The 24,311-nt window shown below is 36.5% G+C and overlaps 1 protein-coding gene across 2 annotated transcripts in view; it reads left to right on the top strand.

Moving 5' to 3' along the window:
* The window catches only part of NELL1 (neural EGFL like 1), a 963,285-nt gene that overhangs the window by 241,059 nt on the left and 697,915 nt on the right, over positions 1-24,311 (top strand). For both annotated transcript variants that reach the window (XM_017858414.1, XM_017858423.1), the window contains exon 5: positions 2,196-2,292. In XM_017858414.1, coding sequence (XP_017713903.1) covers positions 2,196-2,292 — 97 coding nt within the window. The remainder of the gene's footprint in view (positions 1-2,195; positions 2,293-24,311) is intronic.

Genomic DNA, 24,311 nt, shown 5'->3' on the forward strand with positions numbered 1-24,311 from the left:
CTGGGTCACCCTGCTTTAGCTGATGGCGGTAGGCCTCAGATGTTTGCTTCGTCAACTATTTCTAAGGCACACGGAGCTATTATGCTTTGCAAGATAAGGTAGCATGAGAAGTTGATCTCTTTGATTGTTTCTTCCTTCATTAATTCATGTATTTAATAAATATTGATTAAGGGCCTACTCTGCTCGTTGGAGCTTATCTTCTAGCATATTGAATATGTAAAATAAACTTTTGAATTGAAAGCTCGTCTAACTGTGACAGAGGCAAAACTTTTCAAATTGAGGTTAAGGTAAATAGTTTGACATTTTCAATTTATTAGTAAAATAACCTTATAGAAATTATGCTTCTGCTTCATCACCCAAATACAGTGATTTTCATTTGTCTCTGGACTCTTTTGGTATTTACCAACATTGAACATCGTTTGTGCCTCATTATCTCTATAGGGCATAAATAATTTTGCATTCCCTTTTTTCCAGTGAAAATTATTTTGTATATACTTTCCCTTGTTTCATAACTGGCATATTCAGCACACTTAATGACTGTAGCAAGTTATTTCAAGCTGATCTATAACTTATGCATATCTCTTATGTTGTAAATTTGCCTTGTTTCTAGTTTTACCACTAATATTAGGAAAAAAATTTTAAAGGAAGTATGTATCAGGCTCCCGTGTTAAGGCAGTTTTGACAAATAGTTTTATCTAAAATCGTTCATTCTAAAATACAAAAAAGGTTAGATTCCTTTGAAGAAAACACACTCTGTCTTTTTTTAGGAAAACTTATTTTTTCTTGATTATGTTTTGAGCCTCCATTTATAATGGAAAGATAATTAGTAGAGAAAGACCTGATGTGCTTGGAGCTTTGCCAGCTGAAAACCTTACATGTATCGTTAGGAAACAGCAGGTTTCCAGTGGGGAATAGTAGAGTAATGGACTGTGCAGCTAAGATATAAGGCTGCAGCGTGACAGCAACAACTTCACAATCACTCACTTTCCTTGACACAAGTGGACAGCCTTTCAGTTCTTCCACACTTTCCTTGTGAGAGGCACCGGAGGAATACATCACCCTCTGGCAGGAGGCAGTCAGCTCCATCACAGCAGGGAGGACTGATGAGCTGTCTATACCTCTGGACACACCTAGGAATGATTCCACAGCAGTTGCTCAGTCCTCAACGAGGACTCAAGAAAGCAAGAAATGGACATAGTTCTTATTTACAGATCACTGTGTCTCACTCCACCCAGAATCTTCTGAGCATCTGGTGCTGAGAGGTGCTTGCCAGGGGTGAGGTGGAAGCTCGTGATCAGTGGGTGGTTTCAGGGATTATTTCTAAAGAGGACACAAATAAAAGATTTGTGACTAACTAACTGGACCTTGGGAGGGTGGAATAACTGAGACATTAATTGTTTGGTAGGCTCTGTTAGAAACTTCAAAGATACTAGGTAGGGCCCTGATCTCTTCTGTATTAGTTATGTGCCTGTATGGATTAGATGAGGATTTTCTTCATATACAGAATTTTTATCTTACTTTTCCTCCATGAGAGTAGGACCTTGTGTGTCTGGTTTCTTGCTCTATTTTCTGTTGATTAGTATGGAGCTTAGAGGGTAAGAAGTGCTCAATAAATATTTGGTGGTTGGACAATGACTTAAGCTGCATGGTTCTGTAGACTAAAAACACGATCATCTAGGCAGCTGCAATCTATTTGTTTAAAGGATTCTCTCAGGTTACTGCAGAAATGAGTAGGAGCTAAAGAAACCAAAGCCAGAGAATAGCAGGGTGCAAAGGAAAGTACAGTGGCTTTAGAGCCAGGCGGAAAAGGGTTCTTATCCCACCTCTACTACTCACTGCTGTCTTCACTTGGTTGACTTATTTATGATCCCTAAATCTGAGCTTTCACACCTGTAACGTGTATCAAACCACTTTCCTCGCAGAGTTTGTGGGCAGTTCATTGCTCAGAGTGGACACTCAAATATGTCCCCTTCTTCCTCCCTCCCCTGCCAGAAGGGAGACAAAAACAGGAGGGGCCCAGATGATGTGTCCAAGTGTTAGATCTCTGCATTCGTGTTATCTGTCATTTGAAGTGTGCCACATATTGGCTTCTCTTCATACAGCAGCTAATGGTATGCGTACTTCAAACAGCATAATGTACCTTTTGGTTCTGCTTTGAGCCTCTCTGTTAGTAACTGTGTTCTTTGTCTTTACAGGATTTATGAGCGTGTGATAGACCCTCCAGATACCAACCTTCCCCCAGGAATCAATTTATGGCTTGGCCAGCGCAACCAAAAGCATGGCTTATTCAAAGTAAGAACTAACGTTCTTTTTATTGAAGTATATATATAGGCAATGCTCAATTTTCCGTGTTATTGGAGATATGTTTATAATTACATTAGTGGGAAGGGCATGATATAATAGCTACTAATGTTTATTGAACACTTACTTTGTGACACATGCTTTTCTATGTGCTTGACGTGAATAAACTGGTTTACTTGTCTTAATAATTTATGAAGTAGGTACTTTGAAACCAGGCAGAGTGTTAAGTGACTTGCCCAAGGTTATCCAGTTCACTCTGCTGCCAGGTATGGATGATCCAGAATGCAAATGAACCTTAAAATGTTGACCTCCCAATTCTGAAGGATTTAGGATAATCTTCAAACTGGTTTCCCTTCTCAGATTATAAGTTAATTCAGTTTAGAGTAGATGTCGAGATATGAAAACTAAATCTCTGCTTCCTTGAGCTTTGGTTTAATTGCGTTACTGGGAACAGAAAACCAAATACTGCATGTTCTCACTTTTAAGTGGGAGCTAAACATTGAATACACAAGGACACAAAGATGGGAACAGTAGACACTGTGGACTACTAGAGGTGGGAGGGAGAGAGGGCGCCATGGGTTGAAAAACTATCTGTTGGGTACCATGCTCACTACCTGAGTGACTGGACCATCCATGCCCTAAACCTCATCATCATGCAGTATACCCATGTAATAAACCTGCATGTGTACCTCCTACATCCAAAAATTTTTAGAAAATAACTACATTATTATACTTCACAAAAACATGAGGATACAGTGATAAAATAAATTGAAAACTTAAAATACCGTGAAATTTTAAGACAGTCCTGTTCTTTAAAAGAATGACACACTTTTGCTTCTGGCAATATGGCAGACCAGATATTCTAAAAATCCTTCTGCTTCAAAATGTCTATAATGCTTGATGAAATATCCCAAAAACCTTTTAAAATTCAGCATTGTACTTATATGAAAGGAATTCCTTGGGGACCAAATATGTGGAGGGGAGAGAAAGCCAGAGGGGTATCAGTACCAGGAACTTAGAGCCTTAGATTCCTTCCTTTTAATTTTTAAAAAATTAAGGTGTAATTCCGCATGTTCTCACTCATAGGTGGGAGTTGAACAATGAGAACATGTGGACACAGGGCGGGGAACATCATATACCAGGGCCTGTCAGGGGTTGGGGGCTAGGGGAGGGATAGCATTAGGAGAAATACCTAATGTAAATGACGAGTTGATGGGTGCAGCAAACCAGCATGGCACATGTATACCTAGGTAACAAACCTGCATGTCATGCACATGTACCCTAGAACTTAAAGTATAATTAAAAAATACAAAAAGAAATTAAGGTATAATTTATATACGAGAAAATTCATTCCATTTAATGTACAGTGTCACAAGTTTTGGAAAATCTACACTGTATTATAATCGTCATTATAATTGAGATAAAGAACCATTTCTTTACCTGCAAAAATTTCCATCCCCCTTTGTATTCAACCCTTCTCCTTGCCTGAAGCCTTTAGCAACCACTGGTCTGTTTTCTGACCCTGTAGTTTAGCCTTTACCAGAATATTATATAAATGGAATCATTTATGTGTGTGTGTGTATTTACATAAGTTTGTATGTTGAGATTCACCAAGTTGTTGTGTGTATCAGTGGTTCATTGTTTTCTGTTGCCGAGTAGTATTCCAGTTCTGTTGTATGAATGTATCATTGTTTGTCCATTCTTCAGTTGATGGACATCTGGGTTATTTCCAGTTTGGAACAACTATGAATAGAGCCTCTATAAACATTTGCATACAGGCTTTTGTGTGAACAGAGGTTTTGATTTCACTTAGGTAAGTGTGTGGGTATGGGATTATTGGGTTGTATATAAAGGTATGTTTAAATTCACAGGCAACTGCGAAACCATTTTTCAAAGTAGCTGTGCCATTTTTTGCATTCCCACCAGCAATCTATGAAAATTTCAGTTAGAGCCTTAAATTTCAACCGTCTTTGTAGGATGGGAGGAATTACTTAGATCCCATGCATGAATGAGTGTTGGAATGGAAAATTTAAAAGTAAAGTCAGTCCACTATCTAGCAGAGGGAGGCAATCCAGAAACTATCCTGTCTACATCTCATCTCCAGGTAAGAAAAAATAATACTTCCCAGAGAACTAGTAAACCACAGCACTTGAAGGGTTGCAGACTTGAAACCCAGATTTACTTTACCCATGAAACTCAATAAAGTATATTAAAGTGGCCCTGGCGCTGGATCTCGTACCTTGGGAGTCCTGATGAAGAAAATACAAATTATCTTTGGAGAAAGTCACTTTTGATGTACACCTCAAAGGATGCCCACAGATTAAGTCCATAAAATAGGAGCTCTAAAGCTATCATGAGTGACAGTGGAAAAAAACAAAAAAGTGCTCAGTTAGTCCTCAGAGGGCTACAGAAAATGAAATTAGCAGATAAGGAATGTTTTCTTTTAAAATTTTAAAAAAACTTCTGTTTAAAATATTTGAAGAATCAAAATAATAAAGAATGTATTATGACTAGAGACAATAAGTAGGCCCAGAGATAGTTGAACTAAAAAGCACTTCCAAAAATGAAAGATACAGTTGTTGGAAGTTAAAAAAAAAATAAAACAACCAAAAACCTCACTGAACCTGCTAAACAGATTAGACACAGGTATGGAGAGCATTTGTGAAATGGAAAATATTGTTAAAGTAATTAAACTAATAGTAGTACTTCAGAGATAAAGAGAAGAAAATAGGAAAGAGGTTAAAATATAGCAAAGATACATGTATATAAAAAAAGTTTACATATCTGTTTAATATGTGTGTATATGTATGTGTATCTGTATAAAATGGCTATTCTGATGCCTCTGTGTTTTCTAAGTGGCTTCTTAGATAGCTTAGATAGATAGATAGCTTCTTAGATATATATATTATTATATACATATATTTAAAAATTAAGGAAGATTATAAGGAATATATTATATCTATATATGCATATATATTTGAAAATTCCAAATAATAAACAGATAAAGGTTATGGGCACTATTAGAAGTATAATGGATAAGAATTTTCTAAACTTGATAAGAGACATTAATTCTCATTACTGAAAGAACAATGAAATAAAAGTATATGTTGTTGATTGCTATCTAAGAAGCCGCATAGAAAACATAGAGGCATCAGAACAGCCATTTTATTTAGCTCAAAAGCCAATTTTTTTCTGCTTTGACCTGGCTAAGCTGATGCTGGGCTCTCTCCCAAGTCTGTGGTTAATTGGCATGCCAGCAGGTGGCAGGATGATCTGAGAGCCTCTTCACCTCTCTGGGGGTTGGCTGGCTGTTGATTCTTGTTCCTCAGTTGTCCTCTACATGGTCTCTCATCTCCAGTGGCCTAGCTCAGCTTATTTACATGTCAGCCCTGGGTTTCCAAGTATAGGAAGAGTGCAATCCCTAAAGTACTATGCTTTTCAAGGCTTTGTTTGCTTGATCACATTTACTAATGTTTTATTGCCCAAAGCAAGTCATATGGCCAAATCCAGAGTCAAAGGGTAAATAAATAGACTTCATCTCTTGAAGGGCTGGTCCATGATATCACATTGCAAGGATATGGATGCAAGGAGGGAAGAATTTTTTTGGCCACATGAGTAACCTATTATACAAATCAAGATAAATAGACAGCCACACTTAGATATATTGGCGGAGTAGCAGAACTCCAAAGACACAGAGAAGATCTTAAAAGTAGCCAGTGACAAAACACAAATTTTTCACAGAAGGATAACAAATTGAACAGCTGGCTTTTAACAGTAAAAGCAGAAGTCAAAAGACAGTAGAAAAAGTGTTTTCCAAGTTTTGAGAGAAAATAACTCTAAATGTAGTAGCATATACCAAGCTTAATTGTCATTTGAGAATGAGTGTGACATAAAGACATTAGTAGAGAAATAAAATTCAGTTTATGACCAATAGATCTTCATTTTAAAAACTTCCTGGAAAGAAGACATATAGTACAAGAAGAATTGGAGAGTAAATGCATATTGACAGCATGCACAAATCTTAGTGACTATTATTCTGAATGATTGCCATTATCATTGTTTGATTAAAATATGATAGTAATGCTTAATTTTAGAAAAATAAAATTAAAAATATTGACAGTGGAATCTTTCACCAGCAACCAGGATATCCAGGTTCTCTCATCAAAATTGACTAGAAGGCTGGCGTGACTCATGGAGAGAGGGAAGAACAGTGCGGTGCGGCAGCCCACCTGAGAGCCACATGGGAAAGGGGAGCCCCCTCCCCCCCACCCAAGGGAGGCAGATTTCCAGTAACTCCAGCCAGAGACTCAGGGACAGAATTCAGATCTCCCTGGGACCAAGCCCCTAGGGGGAGAGGTGGCCACAGTCTCTGTGGACCAGCAGACTTAGCCTCTTCTCTTGGTAGTTCTGAAGAATCCGGGCAGCCTAGACGACTGGGTTTCCCCCCAGCAAAGCACACCCGCTCCACCAATAGACAAAGTGCCTCATTAAACAGGTCCTGCTCCCTGTGCCACCTAACTGAGTGAGACCCTCCAACAGGGATTGTCAGACACCCTATACAAGAGCAATCCTACTGGCATCAGTTTGGTGTCCCTTGAGGCCAGAGGTCCCAGAAGGAGCAGGCATCCATCTTTGCTGTTCTCCAGCCTCCTTAAGTGACATCTCCAGGCATGCAGTGAATCAGAGGAGTAGGGCCTGAAGTGAATCCCCAGCAAACTGCAGCAGTCCTTCAGAAGAGGGACCTGACTGTTGAAAGAAAAACACACAGAAAGTGACAAGAACAGCATCATAATCAACAACAAAAGGCCCCCACAAAAACCCCATCCAAGGGTCAGCAGTCTCAAAGACTGAAAACTAGACAAACTCACGAAGATGAGAAAGAATCAATGAAAAAATGCTGAAAACCCAAAAGGCCAGAGTACCTCTTCTCCAAATGATTTCAACATCTCTCCATCAAGGGCACAGATCTGGATGGAGGATCAGATGGACAAATTGACAGAAATAGCCTTCAGAAGGTGGGTAATAACAAACTCCTCTTAGTTAAGGAGCATGTTCTAACCCAGTGCAAGGAAGCTAAGAACCTTGATAAAAGGTTAAAGGAATTGCTAACTAGAATAACCAGCTTAGAGAGGAACATAAACAACCTGATGGAACTGAAAAACACGGCACAAGAACTTTGTGAAGCATACACAAGTATCAATAGCTGAATTGACCAAGCAGAAGAAAGGACATCAGAGTTTGAAGACCACCTTACTGAAATAAGACATACAGACAAGAATAAAGAAAAACGAAAAGGAATGAACAAAGCCTCCACAAAATATGGAGGCAGGGAGAATGGAAACGAGCTGGAAAACACACTTCAGGATATTATCCAGGAGAACGTCCCCAACCTAGCAAGACAGGCCAACATGCAAATTCAGGAAATGCAAAGAACAGCATTCAGATACTCTATGAGAATATCAACCCCAAGACACATAATCATCAGCTTCATGAGGGTTGAAATGAAGGAAAAAAGTGTTAAGGGCAGCCAGAGAGAAAGACCAAGTCACGTACAAAGGGAAGCCCATCAGACTAACAGTGGACCTCTCAGCAGAAACTCTATAAGCCGGAAGAGTGGGGGCCAATATTCAACAATCTTAAAGAGAAGAACTTTCAACCCAGAATTTCATATCCAGCCAAAGTAAGCTTCATAAGCGAAGGAGAAATAAAATCCTTTCCAGACAAGCAAATGCTGAGGAATTCCGTTACCACCAGGACTGCCCTGCAAGAGCTGCTGAAAGAAGCACTAAATATGGAAATGAAAAACCGGTACCAGCCACTGCAAAAACATACCAAAATATAAAGACCAATGACACTACAAATAAACTGCATCAACCAGTGTGTAAAATAACCAAATAACATCATGATGACAGGATCAAATTCACACATAACAATACTAACCTTAAATGTAAGTGGGCTAAGTGCCCCAATTAAAAGACACAGAATGGCAAATTTGGATAAGGACTCAAGACCCATCGGTGTGCTGTATTCAGGAGGCCCATCTTATGTGCAAAGACACACACAGGCTCAAAATAAAGGGATGGAGGAAAATTTACCAAGCAAATGGAAGGCAAAAAAAAAAAAGAGCAGGGGTTAGAATCCTAGTCTCTGACAAAACAAACTTTAAACCAACAAAGATAAAAAAAGAAGGGCATTGCATAATGGTAAAGGGATCAATTCAACAGGAAGAGCTAATTATCCTAAATATGTATGTACCCAATACAGGAGCACCCAGATTCATAAAGCAAGTCCTTAGAGACCTACAAAGAGGCTTAGACTCCCACACAATAATAGTGGGAGACTTTAACACCCCGCTGTCAATATTAGACAGACCAATGAGACAGAAAATTAACAAGGCTATTCAGGACTTGAACTCTGCTTTGCATCAAGTGGACCTAGTAGATGTCTGCAGAACTCTTCACCCCAAATCAACAGAATATACATTCTTCTCAGTGCCACATGACACTTATTCTAAAATCGACCACATAATTGGACATAAAACACTCCTCAGCAAATACAAAAGAACTGAAATCATAACAAACTGTCTCTCAGACCACGGTGCAATCAAATTAGAACTCAGGATTAAGAAACTCACTCAGAACCGCACAATTTCATGAAAACTTAGCAATGTGCTCCTGAATGACTCCTGAGTAAACAATGAAATTAAGGCAGAAATCAAGAAGTTCTTTGAAACCAATGAGAACAAAGAGACAACTGCTAGAACTGATCATCAGAGAAATGCAAACCAAAACCACAACGAGATACCATCTCACACCAGTCAGAATGGTGATTATTAAAAAGCCAAGAAACAATAGATCCTATGTGAGCCTGTGGAGAAATAGGAGTGCTTTTACACTGTCGGTGGGAATGCAAATTGGTTCAACTATTGTGGAAGACAGTATGGTGATTCCTCAAGGGTCTATAACCAGAAATACTATTTGACCCAGCAATCCCATTACTGAGTGTATGCATGAAGGAATATGAATAATTCTATGAAGACACATGCGGCTGGGCACAGTGGCTCAGGCCAGGCATGGTGGCCCACACCTGTAATCCCAGCAGTTTGGGAGGCCGAGGTGGGCGGATCACGAGGTCAGGAGTTCCAGACCAACCTGACCAATGTGGTGAAACCCCATCTCTACTAAAAATACAAAACTTAGCCAGGCGTGGTGGCTTATCCCTGTAATCTCAGCTACTTAGGAGGTTGAGGCAGGAGAATCACTTGAACCCAGGAGATGGAGGTTGTAGTGAGCTGAGATCATGCCTCTGTATTCCAACCTGGGTGAAAGAGCGAGACTCCATTCCAAAAAAAAAAAGACACATGCACATGTATGTTTATTGCAGCACTATTCACAATAGCAAAGACATGAAACCAACCCAAATGCCCATCAATGTTAGACTAGATAAAGAAAATGTGGTACGTATACACCATGACATACTAGGCAACCATAAAAAGGAATGAGGTCATGTCCTTTGCAGGGACATGGGTGAAGCTGGAAGCCATCATCCTCAGCAAACTAACACAGGGACAGAAAACCAACACTACAGGTTCTTACTCATAAGTGGGAGTTTAAGAACATGTGGATACAGAGAGGGGAACAACACACCCTGGGAGACTGTTGGGGGGTGAGGGGGGAGGGGAGGGAACTTAGAAGATGGATCAATAGGTGCAGCAAACCACCATGGCGTATGTATACCTATGTAACAAACCTGCACACTCTGCACATGTGTCCCGTGGTTTTTTTTTTTTTTTTTTAGAGGAAATAAAAAATAATTAAAATTAAAAGAATATTGACAGCAATAAAATGATAGTAGGGGTGATCTGATTTAAAGTGCTCTAAGGCCTTGTATTGGTCAGAGAATAGAGAAACTGATTAACTTTAGACTTTAAGTCTGCATGTTGGAATTAAAACATCAAAATAATAGAAATCGTGTTTAACTCCCAAACTCTGAGATTTAAGTATAAGAGGAAAGGGGATTTTTTAAAGCCTCATCAACCCAAAATAAGATAAGAAGAGAAATATTTAATGTAAGATACCAGAGATAATTCCATTTCACAATTGTTATTATCATTTAAGTGATTTACACTTAGAATGAAAAATAAGAGTATTATATTGAATTCATAAAACCCAAAGCCTGTTGTATATTTCTTACAGTGAAACAGCAAAAAAATAAGGACTCATAAATGTTGATAGAGGTAGTTAAAAAAAAAAAGAAAAATAGGCCAAACTAAACATGAGAAGGCTGGAGAAACTGCTGATATCAAACTGCAAGGGCAAAAAGGTCACCACATAACAATAAGCTGTTTTAAAGATGTATATACGGAAGAACATAATCTCAAACTGTATGTTGTAGCCTGGTAGGATAGCAGGGATGGATGGCCTACTCGCTACAGTGTGCTGGGTCAACTGAATGTCCCCATGGGGAAAGCACTAATCTTGACCCTGTTTCACACAACTGATAATGCAAAATCAATTCCAAGTGGGCTATAGATCAAAATCTAAAAGTTAAACTGACAAAGCTTATAAAAGATAACATAGGAGAATACTTTATGACCTTGATGTAGGAAAAAATGCTTTTTAAATAAGACATAAGAAATAATAGCTATAAAGGAAAAGACTGATCCATTGGAATATATTAAAATTTAGAACTTTTCTCATGAAAATAGATGACTAAGAGAGTAAAAAGGCATGTCAAGGAATAGGAGGAGCTATTCAAAGTAGTTGTGTCCCGCAAAGACCTTTTTATGCAAACTGTATAAAGGACCCCTTTACATCAATAACAAAAAGTCTATCCAATAAAAAATTTGAGAAAAATACTACCAGGCACTTCACAAAAGGGAATGTCCAAAAGGCTAGTAAACATAGGGGATGGTATCAATATGATTAGTCATCAGGGAAACTAAAGCCAAACTGAGATGCTACTGAATGTCCATCAGAATGGGTCAAATTAAAAACACAGACCATACCATGTATTTGCAAGGATGTGGAGCAACTGGAGCCTTCATTCACTGCTGGTGGGAATGAAATTGATTTAAGTACTAAGGAAACCTGTTTGTTAGTATAGTTAATAAAATGGACGTACGTTTATTTCCTATGACCAAGAAAGAATACTCTAGGTACCTAATGTCTAATAGAGATATACATTTGTATACATTAAAAGACATGCACAGAATGTTTAAGATTTGCATAAATTTCATGGGGTGCATGTGAATGTTGTTATATGTATATAATGTATAGTGATCAAGTCAAGGTATTTAGGGTGTCCATTGCCTGAGTATAATACATTTTTTCAGTATAGTCACCCTACTCTGCTATCAAACATTGAAATTATTCCTTCTATCTTACTGTATGTATGTGCCCTTTAACTAGCTTCTCTTCATCCTTCTCCATGTACCCCATTCACCCTTCCCAGTCTCTGTTATCTGTCTTTCCACTCTCTGTGTATTCAAATTTTTTAGCTCCCACGTATAAGTGAGAACTTGTGATACTTGCCTTTTTCATGCCTGAATTATTTCACTTAAGATAATGACCTCCAGTTTCATCCATGTTGCTGCAAATGACATGACTTCATTTTCTTTTTTTGGCCAAATAGTATTTCATTGTGTATATAGGCCATATTTTCTTTTTTTTTAATTCTATGATTTGATGTTTATTTTTTATATTTTTGAAAAAATTTCAATAGATTTTGGGGAACAGGTGGTTTTTTGTTTCATGGATAAGTTCTTCAGTGGTGATTTCTGAGATTTTTGGTGCATGCATCACCCGAGCAGTGTACACAGTACCCAACATGTAGTCTTTTACCCCTCACCCTGTCTCACCCTTTCCCCTAAGTCCCCAGAATCCATTGTCATTCTTATGCCTTTGTGCCCTCATAGCTTAGCTCCCACTTATGAGTGAGAACATACGATATTTGGTTTTCCATTCCTGAGTTACTTCACTTAAAATAATGGTCTCCAATTTCATTCAGGTTGCTGTGAATGCCATTATTTCATTTCCTTTTATGGCTGAGTGGTATTCCATCATATATATGCCACAATTTCTTTATCTGTTCATCAGTTGGTGGATATTTAGGCTGGTTTCATGTCTTTGCAGTTGTGAATTGTGCTGTTATAACCGTGTGTACAAGTGTCTTTTTCATATAATGACTTCTTTTTTTCTGGGTAGATACCCAGTAGCAGGGTTGCTGGATCAAATGGTATTTCCACTTTTGGTTCTTTAAGGAATCTCCATACTGTTTTCCATAGTGGTTGTAACAGTTTACATTCACAACAGCAGTGTAAAAGTGTTCCCTTTTCATCACATCCATGCCAACATCTATTATTTTTTTATTTTTAAATTATGACCATTCTTGCAGAACTAAGGTGGTATGTCACTGGGGTTTTAATTTGCATTTCCATGATAATTAGTGATGTTGAACATTTTTTCATATGTTTGTTGACCATTTGTATATACCACATTTTCTTTACCATTGATGAACACTTAGGGTGATTCCATATTTTTGCTTTCACAAATGATATTTGCTTTCACAAATGATATTTGCTTTCACAAATCTATAAATAAAACTAGGGAAGTCTCCTAGTTTTATTTATGTATCTAAGTGGCAGTTGCACAAAGTGTTTACTTCGAGTTAATTCATCAATATGTACTTTTATGATTTGTGTAACTTTATGTATGTTATTCTTTAATAAAAATGTTTACTAAACTATACATATATGCATAGTAGGTAATTAGAGGGAAAATGGATAAATTTGCCATCATACTGAGTGATATTTAACATACTTCTTGCAGTAACTTATAGATAAAGCAAGCAGAAAAGTTAGTAAGCATATGGATTTAAACATACTTAACAAGTTTAATGGCTGCATATATACATATGTGTGTGTATACACATATACACACACACACAACCAACAATGAACACACCTAGAACATGGAATCTTTGTGAAAATTAACTACATAAAAGGCCATAAAAAGGAAGTCTCCACAAATTACAAAAAATTACAAAAAATGATACATAGACCATATTCTCTGATGACAATGCAGTTACGTTAGAAATAAATAGTGAAAAGATAACTAACCTCTCACCTTTGTATGTTTGGAAATATAAACAGTATCATTTTAAGTAACCAGTCTGGGGGAAAATAATAGTATAAGTTAATAACTAACTTAGAAAGATAATAAATATCACAATTTGTGAGATGCAGCTAAAGCAAATCTTAGCAGTATTTATCTTTAAATGGCTGTATTAGAAAAGGTAGATATTTAATGAGTTAAACATCCAAATAGGAAAGTTAGAAAAAGAGCAATAGAATGTATACAAAGAAAGTAAAAGGAATGAAATAGTAAGAATGTAGAACAGAAATTCATAAAATAATGAGTAGGGTACAATAGGCAAGATCAAGAAAGCCAAAATTTGGTCGTTTGAAAATACACTGGGAAGTTTGAACAAGAAGAAAATGAGAGAAGGCATAAATACGGTAGAAATAAAAAAGCATATAACAATAAATGCTGCAAAAATTAAAACAGTAACCATTTATTAATAACTTTATGTCAATAAAATGGAAAATTAGAGAAAAATGGACAATTTTTTAAAGCTACATGAATTACCAAAATGGACTTGAAATAAACAACTACAGTAGTCTTAGCTTCATTAAAGTAATTGAGTTTATGATTCGAAGTCTATTGTACCAGTTAGCTTTTGATAGACAACAAATCAAAACAAAGCTGAATGGCTTGAAACAACAGCCTTTATTTACCTCACAATTTTGTGGGTTAGAAATTTAAGCTGGGCTTACTTTGCTGGATTTTATTCTCAGTGGGTTCATTTGTGCATCTTTGATCAGCTCCTGGGGTTTTTGGGGCCTGGCTGTACTAGAATGACCTTAGCTGGTATGGCTTTTCTGTGCTTTATGTGGCCTCTCAATTTCCAGAAGTCTAGCCCAAACTAGTTTACATGATCATGTAACAAAGTTTCAAGAGTCAGAGCAGAAATGTGCATGGCCTTTTGAGGCCTAGGCTTGAAACTTGCACTAGATTACTTAGATGCATTATATTGGCCAAAGCAAGTTACAAGGCCAGCTGGGATTCAAGTGTATTGGAAATAGATTTGACCTTTTGATGGGATATGCTACAAATTCACATTGCACAGACATGGACACAGTGAGGAGCAAAGCACTGGCACCATTCTTGCAGTCTACCATGTCCCTCCACCAAATAACCACGAGGCTCACACAGTTTTACAGAGGCGTTCTAGGACACATCCAGGGAAATAATTCTAATCTTATATAAACTCTTCCAGAGAGGAGAATAAATGAGAATACAACTCATCTAATTTTATGAGGACAGTGTCACCTTGATTTGCAGACTAGACAAGGACCATATGAGAAGGGAATTGCTTAAGCCAATTTACTTTTGAACAGATTAGATTAAAAATTTTAAACAAAATATTATTAGCAAACTGTTTATTAGCAGTGTGTATGTATGCTTGTGTGACTGGGTGTGTGAGAGAGAACAAGTTGATTATTTCAATAGTGAAAATTTGTTTTTATCTTCAGAAAATTTCTTTTTTTTTTTTTTTTTTTTTTTTTTTGGAGACGGGGGCTGGAGTGCAGGGCCAGATCTCAGCTCACTGCAAGCCTCCGCCTCAGGCCTCCGGAGCAGCTGGGACTACAGCGCCCGCCATCTCGCCCAGCTAGTTTTTTGCCATTCTTAGTAGAGACGGGGTTTCCACCATGTTAGCCCAGGATGGTCTCGATCTCTGACCTCGGTGATCCGCCCATCTCGGCCAAAGTGCCGGGACCACAGGCTTGAGCCACCGCGCCCGGCCCAGAAAATTTCTTAATGAAATTCACTACGTTGAACAGACAAAAGGAGAAAAAAATCCAATGACCTTCTCAAGAGGCAGAAAAAGCGCTAGATTAAATTCAATACTGACTCGTTAAAAATTCTTAGCAAACTAGAAATAGAAGGAAACTTCATTAAATTGATAAAAGTACATAAAGTAAACATACATCAATATCATACTTATGGTTTAAATATTAAGAGAATTCCTGTTAAAATCAGGAACCACACAAGAATGATTATTATCAGTGTTTCTATTCAATATTGTAGTGGAGGTTCTTACCAGCAAAATAAGTAAAAATCTTAAGGAGTATAAAGAAAAATGTAGTTATTAACACATTATGTAGTTGTGTATGTAGAAAAAAATGATCACCAAATTATTAGAGTTAGCAAGAGTTCAGAAAGAGTGCTAAACATAAAGCCAAAGATAAGATCAATTGCACTGCTGAACAAAAGCAACACAGTAGCAGCTGCAACAGCAACAATAACAAAAATTACAATTAAATAGATTTTATTTATAATATCAAAAGGTGAATAAAATACTTAAGAACAAATCAAATAAAATATATACATGACACCTATAAAGAAAATTATAAAATTTTATTTAAAACCACTAAAGAAGACCTAACTGGGCAGAAGTACACTATGTTCTTGGAGAAGAAGGCTTAAAATAATAAAAATGTCTGATCCTTCCACATTGGTCTCTAGGGTCAATGAACTTGTAATCAGTTCCCAAGAGGATTTGTTTTTTTCCTGATGGACTCTGCAAGCTGATGCTAAAGTTTTTAGGGAAGACCAAAGGCCAAGAATAATTAAGACATTTTCTGAGGGAGAAAGAGGAAGGGACTTAGCTATCCAGATGTGAAGGCTTATTGTAAAGTTACAGCAATCAACAGAGTGTGATATCACTACATTGGTGAGCACATGAACCAAGAGATCAGAATGGAGAGGCCAGAAATAACCCTTTCATCATATGTGGAAACTTGGAAACTTGATATGTAACTGATGTGGCATTCCTGACCAATGAGGAAAGGATGGATTCATCAATACATGGTTAGGAAAATCAGTTATTTAAAAACATTATATATGTATATATAATAGACACACACATTGAGTGATGTAATTGATTTTTGTGTACAGTATAAGGAAAAGCTTCAAATATATACCTGAACCATAAATAAAATAAAAATAAATAAAAATCACTTACAAGTACAGTTGAATTAAATATCTAACTGTGAAAGCACAATGTTGAAAGGTTTCGAAGACAACATACGAACGTATCTTCACGATCTCATTCAGGATAGAGAAGTTCTTAAGATAAAAAATGCAAAAGTCCTTAAAGAAAATATTAATGGGCTTACTGCCTAAAATTCTAAAGAAGATTTTGAAAATTAGAAAAAAAAAAAAAAAAAAAAAAGTATTCATTAAAGAAATGCTGTAAATCAATAAGAAGCCTTTTTTTTTTAACTCAATAGTAAGTCAGGCAAAAGATACAGAAGAATGGTTTTCCAAAGTAGTAAGCATAAATAGCCAGTGAACATATTGAAAGTAATTCAAGTTCACTAGTTATCTTGGAAATGCAAATTAAAACCATTATGAGAAACCATTTCTTACCCATTAGCCTGGCAAAAGTGAAAAACCATCTGACAATGCTATGTGTAGGGGAAGTCGTTGAGCAATGGATTCTTACCCCCGAAACTTGAATTGGTAAAACAAATAGGGAGGGAAATTTGGGAGTCCTTGTAATATGCATAATTTTGACATAGGAGCCCAACTCTTTGGTATAAACATTGAGGAAACTCTTGATCATATACCCAGGTATATATGTATAAGCATCATCACAGGAGATTTTTTTTATTTTGTTTTGTTTTTTTTTTTGGTAATTTCAAAAACTTGGAAAAAACGTAATGGTCCATCAGTAGGAGCATGTTTAAATACATTGTAGTAGAGTCATCCAAAGAAACATAAAATCAGTGAAATTGAGCAAAATTGATGAATTGCTAAAGTAATTTTAAATGAAAAAGCTAGTAGCAGGGGAAAATTACAGTATTAAATGATTTATATATTTCAAAATGCCGAATAATTCAATATACTGCTTATTGATACATCCATATGTATACAAAAACAAATGCATAGGAATGATAAACACTAAATTTAGAATAGTTTAATTCTGAGAGGAGGAAATGGGAATTTTATTAGGGTTGTAAACCCAGAAGACTTCAACTATATTGAGGATATTTTATTTCTCAAGTGTTTGCTGTATTTTGTTTTCAACCCTTTTGTACATCATAAATATTCAAAATGTTTACAATGGCATACTTTTTCAGGGTGATGATCCACATATATATGTGACTATATGTATATATGTGTGTATGTGTGTGTATATATATATGTATAAAATTTTGCCTTGTTTCCAAGAATGAACAGAAATTCATCCAGGTGTCTCAGTTTAAAACTGAACTCATATTCAATGCAATGCTGTTTCTTGTTCTGTAGCTAGTTACTACCTGGTGAAGCTCAGCTTTACTTGTGGGCCCTGGATCTGTAATGAAGGGCAATGACTGGTTCTCAATCCTGAAAAGACATTAAAATCACATTGGGAGACTTTAAAAATCAAATTATTGTGTACTCTTAGACCTCCTCATTGAGAATCTGAACAGTAGGGTCTAAGAACTGACAAATGTTTTTCACAACCTTCTTATTGGTTTTGATTTATTCAATTTGAAGTTTCAAATTTGAGTGCATTGACATACGGGAAATATGTGTTGATAGCCTGGATTAGGGTTTTGCCTCCTCTCTATAAAGAGCCCACAAATCTAACATATGGTCAGTAATTAGCTTCTAATTAGTGACTTTTTAGATTAGTGGTTTTCTAACTTTAGAGTGCATACAAATATCCTGGAAGGCTTGTTAAAACACAAGTAGCTGGATGTCAACAAAATGTTAGAGTAGAAAACCCCAAGCTACTGTTTCTCGACAGAAACACTGAAAAACAAGCAGAAATTTGTCAGAACCAACTTTGTTGGAACTTAGGAAAATAGTCAAAGGTTTATAGCAACTGAGTAAATGCTGAATCAAGAAAAAGGCAACCTTAAAGGACTAGGAAAGCTGTGAGGTGTGTTTACTTGCCTTTTGCACCATACCATTTATAACCCAGTGGCAGTCTTGAAAGATTTCAGCCCATGTTCCTAATGTAGGACAACAGTCTCTGGTTGTGGAATGAGCAGAGCAGACCTTATTCACAAATTATTTTGTATGTCTTTTCTAACTATCTTGGACTATGTGAAGAACCGATACAAGGTACTTGTTTCCATCTCACCTAACTCAGAACTCTTCAATGCTAGAAAACAGTGGCAGGCATTGATTTATTGTATATTTCAAAATAGCTCCAAGAGAAGATTTGGAATGTTCCCAACATGAATAAATAACTAATGTTTGAAGTGATAGATATCCCAATTATCCTGATTTGATCATTGTATATTGTATGCATGTACCAATTATCAAATGTACCCAATACATAGATACAATTATTATGTATTAATTTAAGAAAATATTTCAAATCTAACAAACACCATGTGGCTGTCTGTGGCCAAAGAGTATGTTTGAGACATATAGTAGATCACGTAAAGCAAAGAGAAAATGCTGGAAAGAGAGTTTCTTTGGACAATTAGGACATTCAAAATCACCTGTGTGTTCAAGGAATTTAGAAAGCCATACACATGCCTAGGGCAAGAGGCAAGGCCAGAAAAGACTTGAGAACACCCAAAGCTTTCATCTTGGGCTGATCCCCAGGATCAGTGCAAGCCTGGCTAAGTGTTGAAGGAGGATCCCAGCACAGAGATAATCTGCAAGGGTTGGAGGAGCCTCTCTCTCTTGTTTTTGGCTGCTGACATTCAAGGAAATCCCTGTCAAAATACTTTTTTTCTTTTAACATTTTTTTTTCTTTTCTTTTTTCTTCTGAGACAGGGTCTCATTCTGTTGTCCAAGCTGGAGGGCAATGATATGATCATGGCTCACTGCAGCCTTGACCTCCTGAGCTCATGTAATCATCCCATTTTAGCTTCCTAAGAAGCTAGGACTACAGGCACACGTGACCATGCCTGGCTAATTTTCAATTTTTTTTTTTTTTTCATACAGACAAGGTCTCACTATGTTGCCCAGGCAGGTCTCAAACTCCTGGCCTCCAGCAATCCTCTTTCCACAGCCTATCAGAGGATTGGGAATACAGGTGTGAGCCACCTTGCCTGGCCCCAAATACTTTATAACATAAGGTTAGGAACAGAGATTTCAGTTACTATACATAACTAGAAATACAGTCTCTGCAAAAATAGTTTGGTAAGCAACTAAAGAAATGGACTACTATAGCATTCAACAGTCAGAAGTAAAGAAAAACAAAACTCATCAAACCCCAGTAAAGGGGAGGATCTGTTCTCCAGTGTTAATATGTTATAATATCCAAATGTTCGGTGTTCAAATAAAGTCACAGGCAAACAAAGAAAGAGGAAAGTATTGTCGTTCAAAGGAGCAAAATAAATGAATAAAAACCATTCCTGAGGAAGCACAGATATTGAGCTTACTGTACAGACTTTAAAATAACTGTCTTTAATGTGCTTAAAGAGCTAAATGAAAACATGGATAAAGAAATGTCAGGAAAATGATGTATAAACAAAATGAGAATATCAATGAAGAGATATAAATTATAAAAAGGAACCAAACAGATATTCTGCAGCTGAGAAGTACAACTGGAATAAAACACTTACTAGAGGGATACAAGAGAAGATGTGAACAGGCTGAAGAATGAATAATGGAACTTAAAGATAAGATTATTGAAATTAACAAGGCTGTGAAGCAAAAAGAAAAATGAATAAAGAAAAATGAACAAGGCCTGAGGGATCTATCTGTAGGACATTATCAAATAGACTAATGTATGCACCAGGGGTGTCTCAGATGGAGAAAACAGAGAGAAAGTACTAGAAAGAAAATTTGAAACAATAATGGTTAAAACTTTTCATATTTGATGAAATATATGAATGTATATATCCAAGAAGTTTAGCAAACTGTAAGATAAACTCAAAGGTATCCACACTGAGAAACACTTGATGAAACCATCAAAAGACAAACACAAAGAGAATCTTGAGAGCAGAAAGCAAGACATGACTGTCAAATACAAGGACTTCTTCATAAGATTAATAGCCAATTTATCATCAGAAACCATGGAGACCAGAAGGCAATTGGTTGTCATATTTAAAGTAGGGTCATTACTACTGACCTCACAGAAATTAAAAGGATTAAAATAGAAGACTATGAATAATTACATGAAAACAAATTAGATAACCTAGGTGAAATTGACAAATTCCTAGAAACACATAACCTACTAGGACTGGATCATGAAGAAGACTGGATCATGAAGAATTAGAAAATCTGAAGAGACTTATAATAAGTAAAGTGTTTGAATTGGTAACAAAAATCTCTCAACCAAGTAAAGTCTGGGACCAGATGGCTTCACTGGTGAATTGCAACAAACATTTAAAGAAGAATAAACATCAATCCTTCTCAAACTCTTCCAAAAAATTAAAGTGGAGATACATTTCCTAACTCATTCTATGAGGTCAGAATTACTATAGTACCAAAGCCAGATAAGGACATCATAAGCAAAGAAAATTACAGACTAATATCTCTTATGAATGTAGAGGCAACATTTCTCAACAAAATACAAATGAATTGAATCCAACAGTGTATTAAAAGGATTATACACTATGCCCAAGCGGGATTTATCCCAGGAGAGTGGTTTAACATAGGAAAATCAATCAATATTATATGCCACATTAATAGAATGAAGGAAAAAAAACCCCACAGGATCATCTCAATTGACACAGAAAATGCATCTGACAAAATCCAATATCTTGTCATGATAAAAACATTCAGAAAATGAGCAACATATGGGAACTTTCTTAACATGATAAAGGGCATTAATGAAAAAACTCAGAGCTAGCATTATACTAAATAGTGAAAGACTCAAAGTTTTCCTTTTAAGATCAGGAAGAAGGCAAAGACATCATTACTGCTATTTAACACTGTACTGGAATTTCTAGCCAGTGCAAATGGACAAGAATGCATTCAAATTGGAAAAGAAGTATAACTATCTGTACTCACAGATGCTGTGAGTCTGTGTATAGAAGTTGGACCCCCTACTTCACACTATATATAAAAATGATCTCAAAATCAACTGACATTCTAAATATAATAGCTACAAGCATTAAATCTTAGAATTAAAAAGTAGAGGTAAATCTTTGTGGTCTTGCATTTCACAATGGATTCTGTTGGTCACAGAAAGCGTGACCAACAAAAGAAAAAAATAGATACATTGGATTTCAAAATTTAAAAAAATTTCTTCATCAAAAGAGATTATTAAGGATGTGAAAACAAAACCAAAAAAGGAAGAACATATTTTCAAATTGTGTGTCTTATAAAAATTTAATGTCCGGAGTATATAAAGTACTCCTATAACTGAACAAAATGACAAATAATCTGATTGAAAAATGGGCAAATGATCTGAATACACATTTCTCCAAAGAAGATATACAAATGGCCAATAAGCACATGAAAAGATACTGAACATCTTTAGTCATTAGGAAAATTCAAATTAAACCTCCAATGATATGTCATTGCATACCTCAGTGGTTATAATTTTTAAATAAAATTCCCATTCTAGTAGAAAATAAGGGGAAAATAAGTGTTGGTGAGGTTGTGGAAAATTTGGAACTCTTGTATATTGCTGGTGGAAATATACAATCATGTAGCTTAATGAAAATGCCAAAAGTAATTGCAACAAAAGCCAAAATTGACAAATGGGATCTAATTAAACTAAAGAGCTTCTGCACAGCGAAGGAAACTATCATCAGAGTGAACAGGCATCCTACAGAATGGGAGAACATTTTTGCAATCTACCTATCTGGCAAAGGTCTAATATCCAGAATTTATAAGGAACTTCAACATATTTACAAGAAAAAACTTTATCAAAGAGTGGGCAAAAGAGATGAACAGACACTTCTCAAAATAAGACATTTACATGGCCAAAAAACATATGAAAAAAAGTTAAACATCACTGATCATCAGAGAAATGCAAATCAAAATGACAATGAGATACCATCTCAAGCCAGTCAGAGTGGAGATTGTTAAAATGGCAAGAAACAATAGATCCTGGTGAGGCTGTGGAGAAATAGGAACATATTTACACTATTGGTGGGAATGTAACTTAGTTCAACCATTGTGGAAGACAGTATGGTGATTCCTCAAAGATCTGAAACCAGAAATAACCATTTGCCCCAGCAATCCCATTACTGGGTATATACCCAAAGGAATATAAATCATTCTACTGAAAAGACACATGCACACGTATGTTTATTACAGCACTGTTCACGATAGCACAGACATAGAACTAACCCAAATTCCCAACAATGATACACTATTTGATAAAGAAAATGTGGTACATATACACCAGGGAGTAATACACAGTGATAAAAAGGGACACAATCATGTTCTTTGCAGGGACATGGATGAAGCTGGAAGCCATCATCCTCAGCAAACTAACACAGGAAGCAAAAACCAAGCACCACATGTTCTCACTCATAAGTGGGAGTTGAACAATGAGAACACATGGACACAGAGAGGGGCACATCACACACTGGGGCCTGTTGGGGGTTGGGGGTAAGGGGAGGGAATTTAGAGGACAGGTCAATAGGTGCATCAAGCCCCCATGGCACATGTATACCTATGTAACAAACCTGCACGTTCTGCACATGTATCCCAGAACTTAAAGTAAAATTTAAAAAATATAATGTAAAATAAAAATAAACATTTTAATTAAAAAAAATTAAAAAATAAAATCGTGCAACTGCTGTAGAAAACAGTTTCTTCGTTCCTCAAAAATTTAAAAACAGAATTACCATGTAATCCAGCAATTCCTCTCCTTGGTTTATAGAGAAGAGAATTGAAAACAGGAACTTAAACAGACACTTGTATGTCAGTGTTCACTGCAGCATTATTCAAAATACCCGAAAGATGGAATGAAGCCAAATGTCTACCCATGTATGAATGGATAAAGAAAACTTGGCATATGTATCCAGTGGGATATTATTCATCCATAAGAAAGGAATGAAGTTCTGATATGTACTGCAATGTGGATGAGCCCTAAAAACATATGCTATGTGAAGGAACCACACACAAAAGGACAACTATTCTATAATTCCACTTACATGAAGTATCAAGAATAGACAAATTTATTGAGACAAATTAAATTAATGGTTAACAGGGCATGGGGTGGGGGTCATGGGAGTTATTGCTTAATGGTTACAGAGTTTTTTTTTTTTGAGGCAATAGGAAAGTTTGATTAATAATGGTGATGGTTGCATAAGACTGTGAATGTATTTAATGCCACTGAATTGTGCACTTAAAATGTTTATAATGTAAAAATTTAAAAAACAAGATAAAAAAAAAAAAAACAGGTAGCTTGGTCCTGTTTCCAAAGTCTGATTCAGTGAGCCTAGGTTGGGACCTAAATCTTCTCATGTCTAACAAGCTGCCAGGTGATGTTGATGCTGCTGGTTCTGGGACATGCTTTAGACAGAAACAGAACAAGAACTCCAGGGCCGGGAAGAAGAATCTTGGTTTCAAGGGATGGAGATCTGAGTTTGAATCCTGAACATACCTCCTTATTATAGCTGTTGAACTTGTGTTACATTGCTTTTTGAAGCCAATGAAGTTACTCTCTTGCTTAAATTTTTTCAGTGACTCTCTGTTCTGTGTCAAATCAGTGTAAGGTCTGGTCCTTGCTGTCCTCTGCAACCTTCTCTCATGCCATTTTCTCTTCTGCCCACCATGCCTCAGCCACACTACTCTTTTTATAGTTCCTTGAACATAACAGGGCCTTTTCACCTGCTTGTGCCTAGGACAGTTTTCATTCGGTTGTTTGAAATGCTGTCTTCTCTTTTTTGATTAATTATAATTTGTATTTTAAGTTCTAGAGTACATGTGCAGGATATTTTCCTGGAGCATCCTCTCTTTGCAGGTCCCTCACCATTACTGCATGTATCAGTTAGCTATTGCTGCACAACAAACCCCCAAAACTCA

The sequence above is a fragment of the Rhinopithecus bieti genome, unplaced genomic scaffold (genome assembly GCF_001698545.2).
Source record: "Rhinopithecus bieti isolate Rb0 unplaced genomic scaffold, ASM169854v2 scaffold_2350, whole genome shotgun sequence".
Classification (NCBI taxonomy): domain Eukaryota; kingdom Metazoa; phylum Chordata; class Mammalia; order Primates; family Cercopithecidae; genus Rhinopithecus; species Rhinopithecus bieti.